Source organism: Tupaia chinensis, unplaced genomic scaffold (assembly GCF_000334495.1).
Source record: "Tupaia chinensis unplaced genomic scaffold, TupChi_1.0 Scaffold143795_1, whole genome shotgun sequence".
NCBI classification, from domain to species: Eukaryota; Metazoa; Chordata; class Mammalia; order Scandentia; family Tupaiidae; genus Tupaia; species Tupaia belangeri.
The window spans coordinates 548,725-567,626 of NW_006203645.1; the positions used below are offsets into that span (position 1 = coordinate 548,725).

General features: G+C 39.5%; 1 protein-coding gene across 1 annotated transcript in view; it reads left to right on the top strand.

Annotated features, from left to right (window-relative positions):
- Positions 1-18,902, top strand: part of ERP44 (endoplasmic reticulum protein 44) — a 95,504-nt gene that overhangs the window by 66,596 nt on the left and 10,006 nt on the right. The window contains exons 9-10 of the mRNA XM_014582767.1: positions 5,382-5,493; positions 6,755-6,896. Of these exons, the coding sequence (XP_014438253.1) occupies positions 5,382-5,493; positions 6,755-6,896 (254 nt within the window). The remainder of the gene's footprint in view (positions 1-5,381; positions 5,494-6,754; positions 6,897-18,902) is intronic.

An 18,902-nucleotide genomic window follows, 5' to 3' on the forward strand; every position in this document is an offset into this window, starting at 1 on the left:
GCCATGCCACAGTCCCTTCTCCTCCATTGTCCTCTCAGGATGTTGGACATGAATGCACACGTGCCTGGCGTGAGTTTAAGCCACTGGGTCCGGGACTCGAACCTTAGTCGGCTACATGGGAGTTCAGCGACATAGCCATTATGCTAACTGCTGGTCTCAATAAACTTGTACTTGAATTCCACTATTCCATGACATTTTTGAAGTCTCCTGGTATCTCCCTTTATTTAGGACTCTAAGTAATTTTATATTGCTATTTAAGATGCATCTTAAGGGCCAGCCCCATAGTGCAGTGGTTAAGTGCTGTTATAGTCCTGGCCCTGGCAGCTTGAAAAACAAACCAGGAACATGTTCAATTATGCCCCAAATTTTGACAGGATCAGGAAACAGAGAAAGAAGAATTACAGTATGAATATGCTCCATTGGGAATACTCACTCTCTCTTTCAATCTCTTGTGAGTACACATGCCCTCTGACAATTTAAAAAAATAAAAGATTAATCTTTTTTTTTTTTTATCTTTTTTTTTCTTTTTTGGAGAGGTTTTCACTACAGGGTGCGTGCGCTTGCCAGACAGACAGAGAGAAGCATAGAGACAGAAAGTGAGAAATCACCCCCCAGAGGGGATGGTCACGCTGCAATCTCTTCTCCTCCATTCTCCTCTCGGGATCGTGAACATGCATGCACACGCGCCCGGTGTGAGTTTTAAGCCACTGGGTCTGGGACGCGAAGCGCGGTCGACTACATGGGAGTCCAGCAACATAGCCATTACGCTAACTGCTGGTCCCAAGAAAAGATTAATCTTGAGCCACTGTAATTTTTTTTTTTTTTTGGTGTGTAATTTTGTAAGACTGTTTACCCTTAAGCAGACAAAAACAGCCTGGAATATATATGCTCACATGGTTGTCTTTCAATTACTGCCTATAACATACTGATGCTCAGGTACAGGACTTGACCCAAAATTTGGATCAGATAGTTGTTTTCATACTGGTTTTTATTGCAAGACATGGTAAAAAGCAAATGTTCAATAGTGTATATATAACATTTTTTTTTTTTTTTGGAGAGATTTTCACTGTAGGGCGCGTGCGCTCGCCAGACAGAGAGAGACATAGAGACAGAAAGCGAGAAATCACCCCCCAGGGGGGATGGTCACGTCGCAATCCCTTCTCCTCCATTCTCCTCTCGGGATCTTGGGCACGCACGCACACGCGCCCGGCGTGAGTTTTAAGCCACCGGGTCCGGGACACGAACCGCGGTCGACTACGTGGGAGTCCAGCGACATAGCCATTACGCTAACTGCTGCTTCCCTATATAACATATTTTTTATGAAGTAATATTTACTATCTTATATGTAATGGACTCAGTTTTCTATTCTCTTTCTTCCCCCTTCCCCCTACTCCGCATACCACAGAAAACTTTATTCATCCACCACTGGTCTGGAGACAAGCAGGCTTGTAGAATGTCTCACTTTAATATGCTGTAATCCTGGGCTTCTGCAAATTCTCTTACAGTCTATTTCAGTTCATCCTGCTGCTGCTTCTCCTCTGCTGCTGTTCTCCTCTCCTCTTCTGCCCGAGGTTTTAGATACCTGTAGCGCTTGGCTCTGTAGGCCATGCCGAGGAACAGAGCAGAGTAGCAGCGAGGCCTGCACCAGTGGCATTATTTTGTCCCTGACCGTCACCTATTATCTTCCTTTTTAATGCTGGATACTGGCCAATCCTCTCACAGATAATCTAGTCTCATCTCCATCTGTTCGTTATCATCGAAAGCTCTATTAAGCTCACACTGCAAAGCAGACTATAAAAGAACTATAATAGAAAAAGGAGAGTAGTTTATTTCACGGAATTTAAGATACTACTCCCACAATTTGTGTTTTTGGCCGTAATGTGTCAGCGATGTGTTATACCTTTACAGTAAAGAAGCCTGTAAGAGGGATGTAAAGCTCCCTCTTTTCCCCCACATTTACACTTATGACTTAAAAAAAATAGCATTTATTAATAGAATAGTTAACAAATGATTATACAGCAAATGTTTGAGGTTCTTTACATCAAACTTTTAAGAAGTGAAAATCTTTAAAAAAACTTGTTTCTTTATATTTGGGTTGTTATTCTTTCCCATTTTGATCATACACTTAATTTTGAAAGAAGGTAAATTAGATACTTGCTGCTTGCTTGATTATTTTCTCAGTTCTCTAGGTCTTGGGTATGGTTAGCATGTAGTCCTCAAGGGCTCAGAAGGTTTAATAGTTTGTCGTGATTATTTACTTGGTTTGGGTATTCTTAAAAACAGGATTTAAAGCTACCTATCCAGGAAATCTTAAACAATTGAATATCTATTGGTAGTGGGTCTATTTAATAATTCTTTAGATTTACTATATGTTGTAACCAACCACCCATAAATAATTTTAATAACAGGAAAACACTTGTAACTCTAAATCTGGTATTTTGATATCCTTTTCCTCAATTTTATAATGCTTGCTTAGTAAAGAATATGCTGCTACGAACACAGGTAAATTTGGATGCCCAATTAACATAAGTTATCAGCTATTATGTTTCGTTTGACTTGAGCAAACTAATTAATGTATTTATGTTCAAGCTACTGATTTCTTTATTATTGCTCTCCTAATAGTTGTATATCATCCCTCCTTTTTTTTTTAAATTGACAGTCATCTCCAGCAGTGGAACAGGAGTAGTCACCAGGTTGGCAGGGCTCTGCGAGTATAGTCCTCCAGTATCTTGGAGCCCTCAGTGGGGGCTGGGACATGTGTGCTGTGGCTTTGCTGGGTGCTGGGCTCAGCACGGGTTAGCAGTAGGGGCCGGTGGAACCTGGACTTCTACAGGCAGAAAGAGCCTGCATACTTTAATCGCAGGTTCAGCCTTTGACAGTAACAGAAGCTTATAGACTTGGAGGGCTCCCACAGGGGACAAGGGTTGTGCACTGAAGCTGTGGTTTTAGCACAAGTCAGGAGGAGCTGCAGGCAGCAATGTTGGGAGGATTTCCACACGGGGCAGAAGCCATGCACTCTAGTTGCTGCGGGAGCCAGGCTCAAGGCAAGTCAGGGGTTATTGAGGCTGTTCCCAGAGAGCTCTCAAGTGGGAAGGATCCTTGTACTCAAGCTACAGTGTGAGCCAGGCCCAGCTGCAGCAGAGGCTAGAGGGCTCCGGCAAAGGATAGGGGCCGGGCACTTGCGGCATGAGCTGGAGTGGCTCCTGTCTTTCCACAGTGTTGGTCCACCTGTGTTCTGAAGTGTGTGATGCTGCATGGACTTAGGTGCCAGAGTCCTGTCCTGCTCAGTGTAGATGGAGTGGTAGCTGTAGCTGCTTACGCTGCTTGGTGGGATTTTGGTGGTCTCTCAGGAAAGTGAAGGTGTTTTTTGCTAGCTCTTAAATTTCCTCAGAGATTACTTCTGAATCTTTTTTCTCAGCATTGATTCATCAACATTTGTTTCTTCACTTATTGTTATAAATTGATTTCACATTATTGTGTACAAAAATCTGTTAGCAAAAAAAAAAAAAAAGTTAAATAAGATCACCTGTCTTCAGAGGGGCTTTCAGTCTACTATTTCACTGGCACAGGTCCCAGACCACAAAAGTGACAGTGAGTAAATGTTCTGAGTTTAGAGCAGAGAAATCATTTTCACCTTTGACAGAGCTTGAATGGAATCAGAGATGACTTTCCAGAAGAGTCATTTCAGTCCTGAAACAAAAGTACTAAAAGAGAACCATAAGTACTGAAAGAAATAGGTAAGTAGAAAGAAAGGATCGAAGAAACACGGACTCTGCATTAATTTGGAGTGTTTAAGGCAGTGGTTAGACTTTGAAATGGTACTGTTAAGCAGGCAGTTGGAACCTAGGCTTGGCTTCTGGGCTGCGGCTGGGCTTATAGACATAGATAAAGTACTAGTTGGAGGTAATGATTGAAGTTGTTGAATAAAATGAGGTTGCTAGGCTTGTTCATAGCACAGAGAAGTCCAAAGACAGAACCACAGAGAGTAGCATCAGTTAATGTTGAAGGAAGTCCAAAGAGAGTAGCATCAGTTAATGTTGACCTCAACAGATAAAAGATAAGGAAGAAGACATTTTACATTAGCTTACTAAAAGATTAATGTGACGTCAAGAGCAGGGGACAGGGAAGGTGGAGAGTGACTGCTAATGGGTATGGGCTTCTTTTGGGAGTGATGAAAATGTTCTGGAATTAATACTGATGTTTGTACAACCTTGTAAATATAGTAAAGCAAAGTTACCAAGCATACATTTTTAAACAGTGAATTTTATGGTTTATGAATTATCTCTCTACTAAAAAATGATAAATGTGATGAGGAACTTAATAATTTATCCTATATAAAAGTGAACAAGGCTTAAAAATGGAGTTAGGAACAAAGATAACTTTCAGCTGATAAAGATCCCTAGTTTCTCACTCTCTTTTTCTTTTTTTAAGAATAAAAGACATTTATATATTCTGTTGAGGGAATTTATAAATTAGAGAAATCCTTAAAAGGGTGATTGGTGGAGATAATTTTGTTATGAGGCCCGTTCTGGACCTTTTCTTATGATTTAGAACTTAGCATTTGTTAGGAAGAATGAATAAAATCTGTCTATCATGTTTTCTTGTATTACTCTCCAATAAGAAAAGTTTGAATAGCACTTTATAATTTTCAAGATAGTTTTTATATGTATATACACAGAAATATATGAAAATAAATAGATCCAAGTATTTGATAATGATTTTGATAAATTTTACATTTTTTGAAAACTGGCTTTGTTATGGAGTTTTCATCTTTTATTTTGAATGAAATACTTTTTGGCTTTGAGTAGGTCTTGGTAGGCCTTGTATGTAAGTGGAATGGTTTTGCAATAAACCTTAGAATGAGCATAAACTTGGGAATAAGATTTATTACTGGTACACTCAGTTTTTCGGAGTTACCTGAGAAGTCTGAAAATACTAATTGTATTTACCTCACTCTAAATTTTAAACACTTTGATTAAAACAAACAAACAAACAAACAAAAAACAAGCATAGTTCCTTCCTCGGTCAGATCTAAATGTCATGGTTTCAACTGGCTGCCCCCCTCATGCACCTCCTCAACATCACCCCCACTCTGGAAGCATCATATCCAGTATCAGCAAAAAGACTGCCTTTGAAGTGGATCAGTTCCTGCAGCAGAGAAGAACATTTGGGTCCTTTGAGTGCTTGAATACTTGGATGTGAGTGGAGGTGAATTCATTCTTCTATTGAGGATAACATTTATTTACGCTGTTAGACCTTTTTTTTCCTGCAATGTTAAAACTGTTGGGTTATATGGTTGGGTCAAAATTGTTCCTACCTAGAGGATAGCTAGAACTGAATGGAGAGGCCTGATAATTCTCATTGGATGCTTCTCTCCACAGGAATTGACAGAAGAAGGACTGCCTTTTCTCATCCTCTTCCACATGAAAGAGGATACAGAAAGTTTAGAAATATTCCAGAATGAAGTAGCCCGGCAATTAATAAGTGAAAAAGGTAGACAGATTAAGGTGTTTATTTCCTTCCTTCTCCCTACCCCTCCCCTCCTCTTTCCTTCCCTTCTCCCTTTCCTCCCTTTCTTTCTTCTCTTTTCCCTTTTCTTTCCATTTCCTCTTCTCTCTCCCTTCTCTCCCCTCACTTTCCTTCTCATTCTCTTTCCCCCCCTTCCCTGGCCCTCCCTTCACTTTCTCAACCACCTCTGCTTGTCCTTCTCTCCTCTGTTACATTCATATCTACATAAACTTATTTGGGTTAAAAACTTACTTTATTAACATTTACATTCAAATGAGGGGATAAAGGGACATTAGTGGAAAGATAGTATGAAGTAATGTCTTTGGAATTTTCTTCTATACCAGGACTATTTTAGAGAGAAAATCCAAATAACATAAAAAGTAAGATCATGGGTCCAGCAGGTGGCATGGTGGTTAAGGGCGTTGGACTCCTACATGGCTGACAACTGTTCAAATCTCGGACCTGGCACCTGGCTTTCTCATTTTCTCTCTCTCTCTTTCTCTCTGTTCCTCTCTGGTCAAATTAAAATAAATAAATAGAACAAATCTTTAGGGACAAAAAGTAAGGTCATGAGTGAACAGTATTAGTTTGAGCACATTTTTTTCTTGATACTTGTCTAGCTTCCTTTCCAATAGACATTCCCAGAGATATTAAAGAGAGCTTTGCAGTCTGATTAATATTTATTTGTGGATGGAAATAAAGTTGAGCAATAGTTTTCAGAGTTCTCCAAAGCATCTAAATAGAATTTGAGGTATGACCATCTTCCTCTCTGTAGTTAGGACAGAAGTTCAAACAAATGAGCTAAAAGCATTGTATAAAGCCACTCCTGTTAGTCCCTTGATATTTGAGGGGTTAAGTTGGATTAAAAGTCAGTCAGTAGGGGCTCAAAAAGCCTGGCATGAAAACAGTTCCATATGAGTTACTTATGTATCAGTTTTAGGAATTTACCAGAACCTGGCAATCTGTAGAATAGATGATGCTTATTTAAAGAAAATAAAATATTTACTACAGCATTCAAATTCAAGTTCAGTTCATATAATTTCTAATGAACTTATACTCTCCACTCTAAGAACTAAAATCCTGTCTCCTTTCAGTGTTATAGTTAAATTTTAATTTTTCTCATCCAAAGAATGTTGGTACATTTTATTAGTATGTCATTTTTTTGTGTGAGTGTAAGATAATGAAATCTTAAGAGAATAAAACAAGTAAGATGTAATCTACCTTAAAATTCTATTTTCTTTTAAAGGTACAATAAACTTTTTACATGCTGATTGTGACAAATTTAGACATCCTCTTCTGCACATACAGAAAACTCCAGCAGATTGCCCTGTAATAGCTATTGACAGCTTTAGGCATATGTATGTGTTTGGAGACTTCAAGGACATACTGTAAGTATTCTTTTTTTTTTTAAACTGGTGATACATGTCTCAAAATGAATATAAAACAATTTTGATAGAAGAGATTGTGGTGACTATTACTTTTTTCACTATAGAATGTGGCATAATTGAATATGGGAATTACTATATATCCTTGTTGAAATACCAGCAGTAGGTGATTAATGACTGGGCATTAACCTCTCGAAAAAAACTTGTGTCCTTTGAGGAATTAGCTCTGAATTGAATTTAATCTTTGCCAGCAAATCAAAGAAAAGGGATTATTATCCTAGATCAAGTTAAAGGAAATTGGTAATATTGTTCATTTGTACCTACATCTAATAAGAACTTTCGTAGAATTTGCTGTTTCTGAGCATTTCTTGTGGCATACAGTTATAAATCATTCTAAGAATAGGTAGCTGACTCTCATATATTTATAGCATTAATAAATATATAAACCTTGTAATTACCTGAGATAATTTTTTTTTTTTTAGAGAGAGATTTTTTTGCTATAGGGTGCATGTGCTCACTGGAGAAGTAGAAAGTGAGAAATCACCCCCTCAGGGGGATGGCCATGCCACATCCCTTCTCCATTTTCTTCTTGGGAAACACATGCACACATGCAAAGTGTGAGTTTCAAGCCTCCGGATCTGGGACTCAAACCACAGTTGGCCATGTGGGAGTCTAGCACTTTAACCACACACCACCCTGAGATACTAAATTTTTATCATCTTTCTGAGCTATGAAATACAATGGTTAAAAGTGTTTCTTTTTTAAAAACTACTTATTTAATTTTATTTATTCATTCATTTATTTTTTAATTTGACCAGAGAAAGATACAGAGAGAAAGAGTGCGAAAGCAAGCCGCCAGGTTTGGGATTCGAACCATGGTCGGCCATGAGGGCGAGTCCAGCGCCTTAATCACCATGCCACCTGCTGGTCCCCGAAGATGTTTCTTAATATTAGGTTATCAGAAAAGTCCTAAAATATTTTTACATGAGAAAAATATGTCTTTTCCAATGACACAATATATTAAACATTTAAACAATAAGATATTAATTCAAATTAGACTTTTCAGAAGTCTTTTTAGAGGTGTTTTTTTTTGTTTGTTTTGTTTTTATTTTATTTTTTTGCTATAGGGTGTGTGTGCTCACCAGAGAGACAGAGACAGAGAAATAGAAAGCAAGAATCACGTCCTGGGGAATGGCCACACCGCAATCCCTTCTCCAGTCTCCTTTAGGGACTCTGGGCATACATGTACATGCACCTGGCGTGAGTTTTTTTTAAGTCGCCAGGTCTGGGACTCAAACTGCAATTGACTACGTGGGAGTCCAGTGATGTAACCATTACACCATTTGCTGGTCCCTGTCAAAAGATTAAATTGCATAGTTAAAGGATGAGTTGAAGTCCTATTGCAGAATGAATTACCTTACTTCTAAATATTTCAATAGAGATGTGATTGCTTGGTAAGATTCTCTAAAACTACATAGGAAACCTAGATTTGAGTTCTGCTTTGGGCAAGTAACTGAACTTCTCTGTTCTTCTTATCTAAAATACAATTGACATTCAATAAGATTGTTATGGAAATTAATGAGATATAATGATTGTATTAAAATTGTAAAGTAGTAATAAATCTTAGTTTTTATCTTCATCCAAAAGGATACTATATATAATAGATCACCTATTCATTTATTAAATGCTTAGCTGGATCTTCTGTAACAGTCATTGTGACAGTAATGAAAAGTTTAAAGGTTATTAAGGCTGAATCCCTGCCCTCAAAGAACTAAGACAAGTAGAGGAGAGGAATAAGCAGGTAAACAGACAGTTATGCTTTATAAAGGGATAAGTGCTCTGACAGACATCAGCAGATTCTAATCAAGGATTTCTAGAGATGCTGCTTTCTAAGCTAAGTCTTAAAAGATCCCGAGAGGAGAACAGATGAGAAGGGATTGCAGTGTGGCCATCTCTGTCCTCCCTGGGAGAGGGGGGAGTGATTTCCTCTTTTCTGTATCGCCAGCATGCTCAAAGCCTTATAGCAAAATCTCTCTTTAAAAAAAAAAATTCTGTAGTTTACCCTGGAGATCAGAAGTAGCAACAAACAAGTTCAAGGGTAAGTGGATATGGGAATGCTGAGGGATGATATCAAGAGAAGTTAACAGGAGCTAACTCATGGAAAACCTTACATGCTGTGTTAAGGAATTTTGACTTTAGCTGAAAACCATGAAGAACTAATTAAGGATTATAATCAGAGAAATGTTTTTTAAAGATCACTCTGACTACATTTTTGAGGTTAGAGTAGAGGAGATCAAAATAGAATTTTAAAAACTATTCAGTTACCCTGGCAAGAACTGATTTATAGAGGTCAATCTCAATGGGTATCAGCAAAATATTAATAGCAGAAAAGAACTTTCCAGTGTTCTTCATCCTACAGAAGCATTAATTGGAACAATTATCCATACACAAAAATATCTTCACAAGATGTAGGAAGACCAGGTAAGAGATTATACCACCTGGATGTAACACAGAAATAAGAAGAGGCTCATTAAAAAGAGAATAGGGTTGGCCTAGTGGCCTGCTGGTTAAAGATGCTGGATCACACATCATTGACTTTATGGTTCAAGTCTCAACCCTATCCAGGCACACATGTGTACACGTCCAAAGTTCTGACATGGAGAAATAGCAGAGAAGGGATCATAACATGCCCCGTTGGGAGTTGTTTTCTTCCTGTTCCTCTCTTGTCAGTACAGCACCCTCTGGCAAAATTAAAAAGAAAAAAAAAAAGAAAAAGAAATAGAATGAAAGACAGTTTTATGTTATTTATATTATCCCTTTCCCAACCCCAGCTGTCAAAGCATGGAGAAAGATACCCTTCACATGGAGAAAGGAAAGGAAATGAACATTGGACTTCACCTCAGACCCTAACCCCTGGCCTGTCCTAGTAAAACAAGGAAGGTACCTGTGACCTCAGACTCCAAGCTCAAACCTGTGGACTGAGACTCTAGGCCTGCCTTAGTGCTAGTCTAGGTCCCTAAGTCCCAAGCTCCAGTCTTGTTCACCAGAGGGTCTCTAGGTCCACCCTAATCCCAGTGGCCCTTGACTCTAGACTCTTCCCAGCACTGGTCAGGACCCCATAAACCCAGATTTCAGGCCCACCCCAGGACCAGGCCAACCCATGCAACTCCACTTGTTAGGCTGGTACTGACTCAGCCTTAAGGCCAGCCCCATTGGATACTGGCTCAGGTCCATCCAGGCAGGCCTTACAGCTGCAGGTTCCAGACAGTTGCTTGAAGAGTGAGCCTCCAATCATGCCCTGGTGGGATCTGATAGCCTAGTCCCCAGACTTGGTCTCACAAGCTATCCCAGCACGAGACCACCTACAGTGACTCCAGGCTTTGAATTGGTTATAGCACCAGCCTAGTGCCCATAGCCCTATTCGTTGGGCTGGCACCCACAGACTCAGCATTGCTCATAGGCCAATACCTACATACTCAGCCTTTAGGCTAGCATCCATGATCCTAGGCTCTAGAGCAGCCACTGTAGACCCAGATTCTACAGCTGTCCCAATATTAAGCCAGCTTCAGGCTCCAGCAGACCAGGATACCAGGCTGTTCCCTTGTATTCAGGACCCAGATCAGCTCCCATAGACTCAGGCTTATTCATCTTCTCAGTACCAGACCAACCTTTAGGGACTGAGGCTCCAAGCCTATCCCAGTGAACACAGGAACCAGGCACATCCCAACACCTGGCTGGCCTACAAAATCTATCTCAAGGCCTACTCCAGTGCCTGGTAAAGCCCTGTGGACCAGACTTTGGTCTGGTCCTCACAGATCCAGGCTTCAGGCCCAATCTCACAGACAGTGGTGCTAGACTCACACACCTGCTGACCCAGGCACCAGGCCAGCCTGCCAGAGTACCATGTCAGACAGACTGCATAGAATCTAGAAGAACTGATTGGTGAAGGACTTTTCCAAACAAAGCCACACTGCAAAGACTGGAATAAGTCTTTACTCTGTCAGATGTGTAGACATCAATGTAAGACAACCAAAAATATGAAAAAACAAGGAGACATAACACCACCCAAAGAACACAATAATCTTCCAGTAGCTGACGTCAAAGAAATAGAGATGTATGAACTACCCAACAAAGAATTCAAAGTAATTTTTTTGAGAGGTTTTTGCTATAGGGCACATGCGCTCACCAGAAGGACATAGAGAGACAGACAGAAGGCGAGAAATCACCCCCAAGGGGGGATGGCCATGCCGCAGTCTCTTCTCCTCCGCTCTCCTCTCGGGATCTTGGGCATGCACACACATGCGCCTGGTTTAAGTTTAAGCTACTGGGTCCAGGACTCAAATCATGGTCAACTACATGGGAGTCCAGCAACATAGCCATTATGCTAACTGCTGGTCCCTCAAAGTAATTGTTTTAAGGAAAATCAGTGACTTTGAGAAAATACTTAAAAACAACAAAATTGAATATGTGTCAGGGCAGCAGGTGGCATGATGGTTCAGGGCACATGCGCTCACCAGAAGGACATAGAGAGACAGACAGAAGGCGAGAAATCACCCCCAAGGGGGGATGGCCATGCCGCAGTCTCTTCTCCTCCGCTCTCCTCTCGGGATCTTGGGCATGCACACACATGCGCCTGGTTTAAGTTTAAGCTACTGGGTCCAGGACTCAAATCATGGTCAATTACATGGGAGTCCAGCAACATAGCCATTATGCTAACTGCTGGTCCCTCAAAGTAATTGTTTTAAGGAAAATCAGTGACTTTGAGAAAATACTTAAAAACAACAAAATTGAATATGTGTCAGGGCAGCAGGTGGCATGATGGTTCAAGTGCTGAATTCTCACATCGCTGACTGGCTTAGAATCTTGAACCTGGGGGCTTGAAAACAACCAGGATCATATGTTTGTGTGCCCAAAATCCCAGGAAGAGAATGGATTGTGAGTATGGCCACCCCCTGCCCCGAGGTGATTTCTCTCTCTCTCACTGTATCTGGCTCTCTCCAGCAGGCTCATGTGCCCTATAACAAAAACCTAAAAAAGAAAGAGAAAATGTGGGGGAGTTTGGAATGAATAGCTTTTTAAATCTGATCCAAGTTAAGTTATTACCAGCTTAAAGTAGCTTGTTATAATCATAGGTGTTTTATATAAACTTCATGGTAACCACAAAACAAAAACTATAGTAAATACACAAAAGTAGATACAAAGGAATAAAAGCTTATCACTAGAGAAAATCACCTAATTACAAAGAAGGGTAGCAAGAGAGGAAGAAGGATTTACAAAACAACAAGAAAACAAATGAAAAAAATAACAGTAGTAAATTATTATTTATCAACAATACCTTTGTTGTAAATGGGTTGATTTCTCTGATCATACCATGTGCTTTAGCTGAATGGATGGAAAAAAAACCCTGCATGCTGCCTATAAGAGACTCACTTCACCTTTAAGGATATACATAGACTGAAAATAAAACAATGAAAGATATTCTAGGACCAGCAGATAGAGTAGTGGTTACGGCACTGGACATCCACATGTCAGACTATGGTTTTAGGCCTGGACCAGATAGCTTCAAAATCATGCTGGGCGTGAGATTAGCAGATGGCATAATGGTTAAGTTGCTGGACTCCTACATAGTCAACTACAGCTTGAGTCCCAGACCCGGTGACTTAAAACTCACGCTGGGCACATGTACATGTGTGCCCAAGATCCTGAGAGGAAAATGAAGAAGATGGGATTGCAGTCTGGCCATCCCCCTGGGGAGTGATTTCTTGCCTTCTTTCTCTCTGTCTCTCTGGTGGGCACACATGCCCTATAAGAAAAGTCTCTCCGGAAAAAAAAAAAAAATCACTCCAGGTACTTGCATGTGCATGCCCACGATCCTTGGAGGAGAAGGGATTGCAGCGTGGCCATCCTCCCCGACCCTGGGGCTGGTGGGGTGGTGATGATTCCTCACTTTCTCTCTCACTGGCTCTCTGTCCTTCTTTGATGAGCATTTGTGCCCTAAGACAAAAATCTCTAAAAAAAAACAAGCAAGTAGAAATCAAAAGGGATCAAGGGTAGTTACATTTGCATCAGATAGAAAAGATTTTAAGTAAAAAAAGTAAAGGGAGGGACCAGAAGATGGAGTAATGGTTATGTCACTGGATTCCCATGTAGTCAGTCGACTATGGTTTGAGTCCTGGACCTGGTGACTTAACACTCACGCCGGACTCATGTGCATGTGTGCTCGAGATCCTGAGAGAAAAATGGTGGAGAAGGGATTGTGGCATGGCCATCCCTGCTGGGGCGTGATTTCTCTCTTTCTGTCTCTGTCTCTCTCAGTCTCTATGATGAGCGCATGCACCTTCTAGCAAAAATCTGTCTTAAAAACAAAACAAAACTGTAAAATGAGACAAAGCCCATTTTATATGATGGAGTCAAGTCAACAAAGGATATAATGGTTGTAAATATCTATGTATCCAATATGAGAACACTTAAGTATATAGAACAAAAATTAAAAGATGTGAGAGAAAAGACTATAATACAGACTTCATACCTTAATTCCAGTACTGAGCAGATCACTTAGACAGAAAATAAATAAGGAAACATTGGACTTACACTGTACTTTAGACCAGTTCGACCTGGTAGACATAAACAGAATATGCCATCCAACAGAGGCAGGACACACATTTTTCTAAAGTGCACATGGAACATTCTCTGGTGTAGATCATATGTTGGGCCACAAAACAAGTCTTAACACATTTAAGAAGACTGAAATCATACCAGTTTTTTTTTTTTCTGACCATAGTACCATGAAACTAGAAATCAGTAATGGGTGGAAAATTGGAAAATTTGCAAATACATGGAAATTAAACATATTGTTGAACAACCAGTGGTTCAAAGAACAAATTAAAAGGGAAATTTAAAAGTATCTTGAGAAAAATGAAAAGGGAAATACAACATACCAATACTTATAGGAGGCAGCAAAAAATGCTAAGAAGTTTATAGCAATAAAACCTACACTAAAAAAAAAAAAAAATTGAAAAAGGAAACATCTCAAACAACTAAATGTTATACCTCAAGGAACTAGAAAAAGAACAAATAAGCCCAAAGTTATTAGAAGGAAGGAAATAATAAAGATCAGAGCAGAAATAAATGAGAGAAAACATCACTAAAGATTTGCAAAAGTAAAAGTTGTTTTTTCTTTTGGAAAAAAAAATTGAAAAACCTTTAGCTAGACTAAGAAAAAAGACCAAAATAAATTAGAAATGAAAGAGACATTACAACTGATACCATAGAATACAAAGGATAAGAGGCAACTATAAACAGGTATGTGCCAACAAATTGATAATCTAGAAGAAATGGGCTTCTGAGACTAAGGCTGAATCATGAAGAAATATTAATAGAAATTCTGAATAGACCAATAATGAGGAAGGGGATTGAATCAACAATAAAAAGTCTCTCATCAAAGAAAAACCCAGGACCTTATGGCTTCACTGCTGAATGTTACCAACTATTTAAATAACGGATATCAGGACCAGCAGGTAGTGGTTAAGGCACTGGATGTAGTTGACTGAGATTTGAGTCCCAGACCCGGCAGCTTGAAATTCATGTCTCTCTAGTGAGCACATATGCCCTATAGCAAAAATCCTCTAAAAAGAAAAAAAAAAACTTCTCTCTAAATAAATAAATAAAACTTCTCATATTCTACCAGGAAACTGAAGAAGAGCTAATATTTCCACACTCATTTATGAGTCCAGCATTATGCTGATACTAAAGCCTGATAAGGAGACTACCAGAAAATAAAACAGGACAGTATCTTTGATGAATGTAGATTCAAAAGCTTAAAGCAAACTATAGAGCCCAGAAATAAATGCACACATTTACAGTTGATTTTTGTCCAGGGTGCCAGGAATATAAAAGGGTGGCATAACAGTCTCTTCAATAAATGGTACTGAGAATAGTAGGAGAAAATGGGACATTTATATCCAAAGGAATGAAATTAGATCTTCATCTCAAACCATATATAAATATCAACTCAAAATGGATTAAAGAATCAGGATCTCAGAGCCAGCAGGTGACGTGGTGGTTAAGACGCTGGAATTCCCACATGGCCGACTGGTTCAAGTCCAGACCTGGCGCTTGCTTTCTCCCTCTCTCTCTTCCTCTCTCCCTCTTTCTCTGGCAAAACTCATGTGAAATAATAATAAAATCTTTTAAAAAAGGAATCAAGATCTGAAATTATAAAGCTACTAGAAGAAACCAAGGAATGCTCCATGACATTGATCTGGTCAGCGATATTTTTGAATGTGACTCCAAAACATAGGCAACAAAAGTAAAAAAAAAAGACAAATAGGATTATATCAAACTCAGAAGCTTCTGTACAGCAAAGGAAAACAGTCTACAGACTGAAGATACCATACAATGGGAGACAGTATTTGTAGACTGAACGCCTGCTAAGTGGTTAATATTAAAAATATGTAAGGAATTCAGACAACTCAATATTAGGAAAACAAATACCCCAACTAAAAAATAGGCTAAGCTCGGGACCAGCACATGGTGTAATGGTTACATTGCTGGACTGCCACGTAGTTGACTGGTTCAAGTCCCAGACCCCTGGTGGCTTAAAACTTATGCCGGGCACGTGTGCATGTGTGCCCAAAATCCCAAGAGGAGAAGGGATTTCCGCATGACCATCCCCTGGGGGATGATTTCTCATTTTCTGTTTTTCTGTTTTTGTTTCTCTGGCAAGCACATGTACCCTATAGCAAAAATCTACCGCACCCCCCGTCCCTGCCCCCAAAAAGGGCTAGGCTGAGCCTGTTGGCACAGTCAGTAGCAAACTGAAATTTAGGGCTAGAGCCACATGGGCAACTGTGGATTCAGATCCCTAGGTTGATTTGAAATATACTGGATATGTGCAGGTATACTCAAGAGCCTAACAAGCTGGAGGGCTGGGGATAAGGAGCATGACCAGAACCTGATGAGGGTGCTTTTCTCTGTCTCTCATGTCACTTTTATCATGAATAAAGTAAATAAATTTTTAAAAAGAGAGATAAAGACTCCTTTAAAAAATATCTTTTAGAAAATGGGCAAGGGATCTGAATAAACATTTCCCAAAAGGAGACATAAAGATATACGAAAAAGTGCTCTGCCATTTTTTTTTTTTAAGAGACTTTTGCTATAGGGCGCGTACGCTTGCCAGACAGACAGAGACAGAAAGTGAGAAATCCCCCCGCGGGGGAGATGGCCATGCCGCAATCCCTTCTCCTCCATTCTCCTCTCGGGATCTCGGGCACGCATGCACACGTGCCACCAGGTCTGGGATGCGAACCTCAGTTGACTACGTGGGAGTCCAGCGACATAGCCATTACGTTAACTGCTGGTCCCAAGTGCTCTGCCTTTTGAACCACTCTTTCTTTGTCCACTCAGGCCTGCTCCTACCTCTCAGGAGTATACTTTTACTTAATAAACTACTTTTTCCTTATACTTAATTTTAAAAAAAGTGCTCAACATCACTAATCATTAGATAAATGGAAATTTAAACACCAGTGCGATATTACTTTACACTTATTAGAATGGCTCATGCCAAAAAGACGAAAGGCTCTAGCCAGGTGCTGTGGAGGTTGAGGCAACTGGATCTCACATGGCCAGTTGTGCGCTTAGAGACCCGGGCCCAGTGGTTTGGAAAATAACACTAGGCATGTATGTGCATGAGGAGAAGGGATTGTGGTATAGCTGTACCCCTGGGGATGATTTCTTACTGTCTCTCTGTAGAATACACATGCCCTATAGCAAAAACTAAAAAAATATGGTAAAAGATAACAAGCGCTAGCAAGGATGTTGGAAAAGGAAAATTCATACACTGTTCGTAGGAATATAAGTTAGTATCCCATGCTTCCATGCTTATTACTGAAGCATTATTCACAATTGTTAAGATATGGAATCAAAGTATCCATCAACAAACAAAAAGATAAAGTAAATGTGACACTATATATATGTATGTGTGTGTGTGTGTGTGTGTAGTACTATTCAGTCTTGAAGGAAATCCTATGATTTGCAACAGCATAGAAGACACTGTTAGGTGAGGAGGGTCAGGCACAGAGACACAAGTACTGGATGATCTCTCTTGTATATGTGGAGTGTAAAAAAGCTCAACTCAGGGCCAGCAGGTGGTGTGGTGTGGTAGTTAAGGCTCTCCCACATGGTGGAGACCATGGTAGAGTCCCAGACCTGGCCATTAATTTTCTCACTTTGCCCTTCTTTCTCTGATCAGATTTAAGTAAATAAATAAATAAAATAATAATTTTGAAAAAAGAAGAAGCCAAACTCATAGAGGTGAAAAGTAGAATGGTGGTTACCAGAGGCTGGAGGTGGGGAGCAGTAGGAAGATGACACTTGAACTTCTTCCATCTTACATAGTGTATCCATTAAAAATCTATTTCTAATATCGTATATATTGGTTAAAAGGCTTAATGCTTTTTCTTTAAGATTGAGAACTAGATAAAGAGGTCTGCTCTTACCACTTCTATTTAGTATCATACTGGAAGTCTTAGCAAGTACAATAAGACAAGAAAATGAAAGAAAAGAAACTTTGTAGATGACATGAATTATTTATGTAGAAATTACCAATGTCTCTATAAAAAATGCCTATAACTAATAAATTATTTTAGCAAGATACAAGGTCAACTTTTAAAAAAGCACTTGTATTCCTATACACTAACAATGAACAATTGGAAACCAAAGATATTTTAAAGTTTCATATGTATTAGCACAAAGAAAGAAGAGGAGGAGAAAGAAAAAGATAAGGAAGAAAGAGGAAGAAGAAAGAACTGCTTAGGTGTATATCTAACAAAATATTGGATTATCAGAAAAGTCATAACACATTTTCACATAGAAAAAATATGTCATGCCTTTTTCAACAACCCAGTAGATATAGGAGCTATATGCTAAAACTATAAAATACTGATGAAGAAAACAAAGAAGACCAAAATAAATAAGGAAGCATGCTGTTTTCAAAGATCAGAAGATTCATACAGTTGTCTATTGTCCCCAAATTGACCCATAGATTTAATGCAGTCCCAGATTCATTTTAGATATTCATAAGTCAATTTGATTGATTGATTGATTGATTGATTGGAGAGGTTTTTGCTATAGTGTGCATGCATTCATCAGAAACAGAGAAAGAAAGCGAGAAAGCACCTCATCGCCTTCCAGGGGAGATGACCATGCTGCAGTCCCTTCTCCTCCATTCTCCTCTTGGGATCTTGGGTACCAACTCACCTGCACTTGCACCTGCCGGGTCTGGGACTCCAACCATAGTCAACTATGTGAGAGGCCAGTGACATAACTATTATGCCATCTGCTGGTCCCTTGGTAAGCTAAAATACAAATAGGAAAGTAAAACTAGACCTATGGAACAGAATAGCCTAGAAATAAATACACAAATACAGAAATAGAGTTTATTTATTTATTTATTTTAAGGAGTAAAGGCAATTCAGTGGAAAAAGGACAGTCTTTTCAACAAATGATGCTGGATTAGCAGAACCTCCTAATAATAAAAACAATTTCTTCCTGTGAAAAAAATAACTTAAAGTTTATTGTAGACCTAAATATAATAGATAAAACTAGAAAACTCTTAGAAGTAAACATAGCAGAAATTCTTTATGATCTGGGGTTATACATAGAGTTCTCTTTTTTGAGAGAGTTTTTCTATAGGGTGCATGTGCTTGCTGGAGAGACAGAGAGACAGAGGGTGAGAAATCACCTCAGGGGGGATGGCCACACCACAATCCCTTGTCCTTCATTCTCCTCTTAGGATTTTGGGCACACATGCTGGCGTGAGTTTTTTTAAAGCTGCCAGGTCTGGGACTTGAGCCATGGTTAACTCTATGGGAGTTCAGCGACATAGTCATTATGCCATCTGCTGGCCCCATATACATAGAGTTCTTAGAACATCAACAGCTTAGGCCAGTAGATGATGTGGTGTTCAAGGTGCTGGACCTGACTGTAGTTCAAGTCCTGAACTGGAGACTT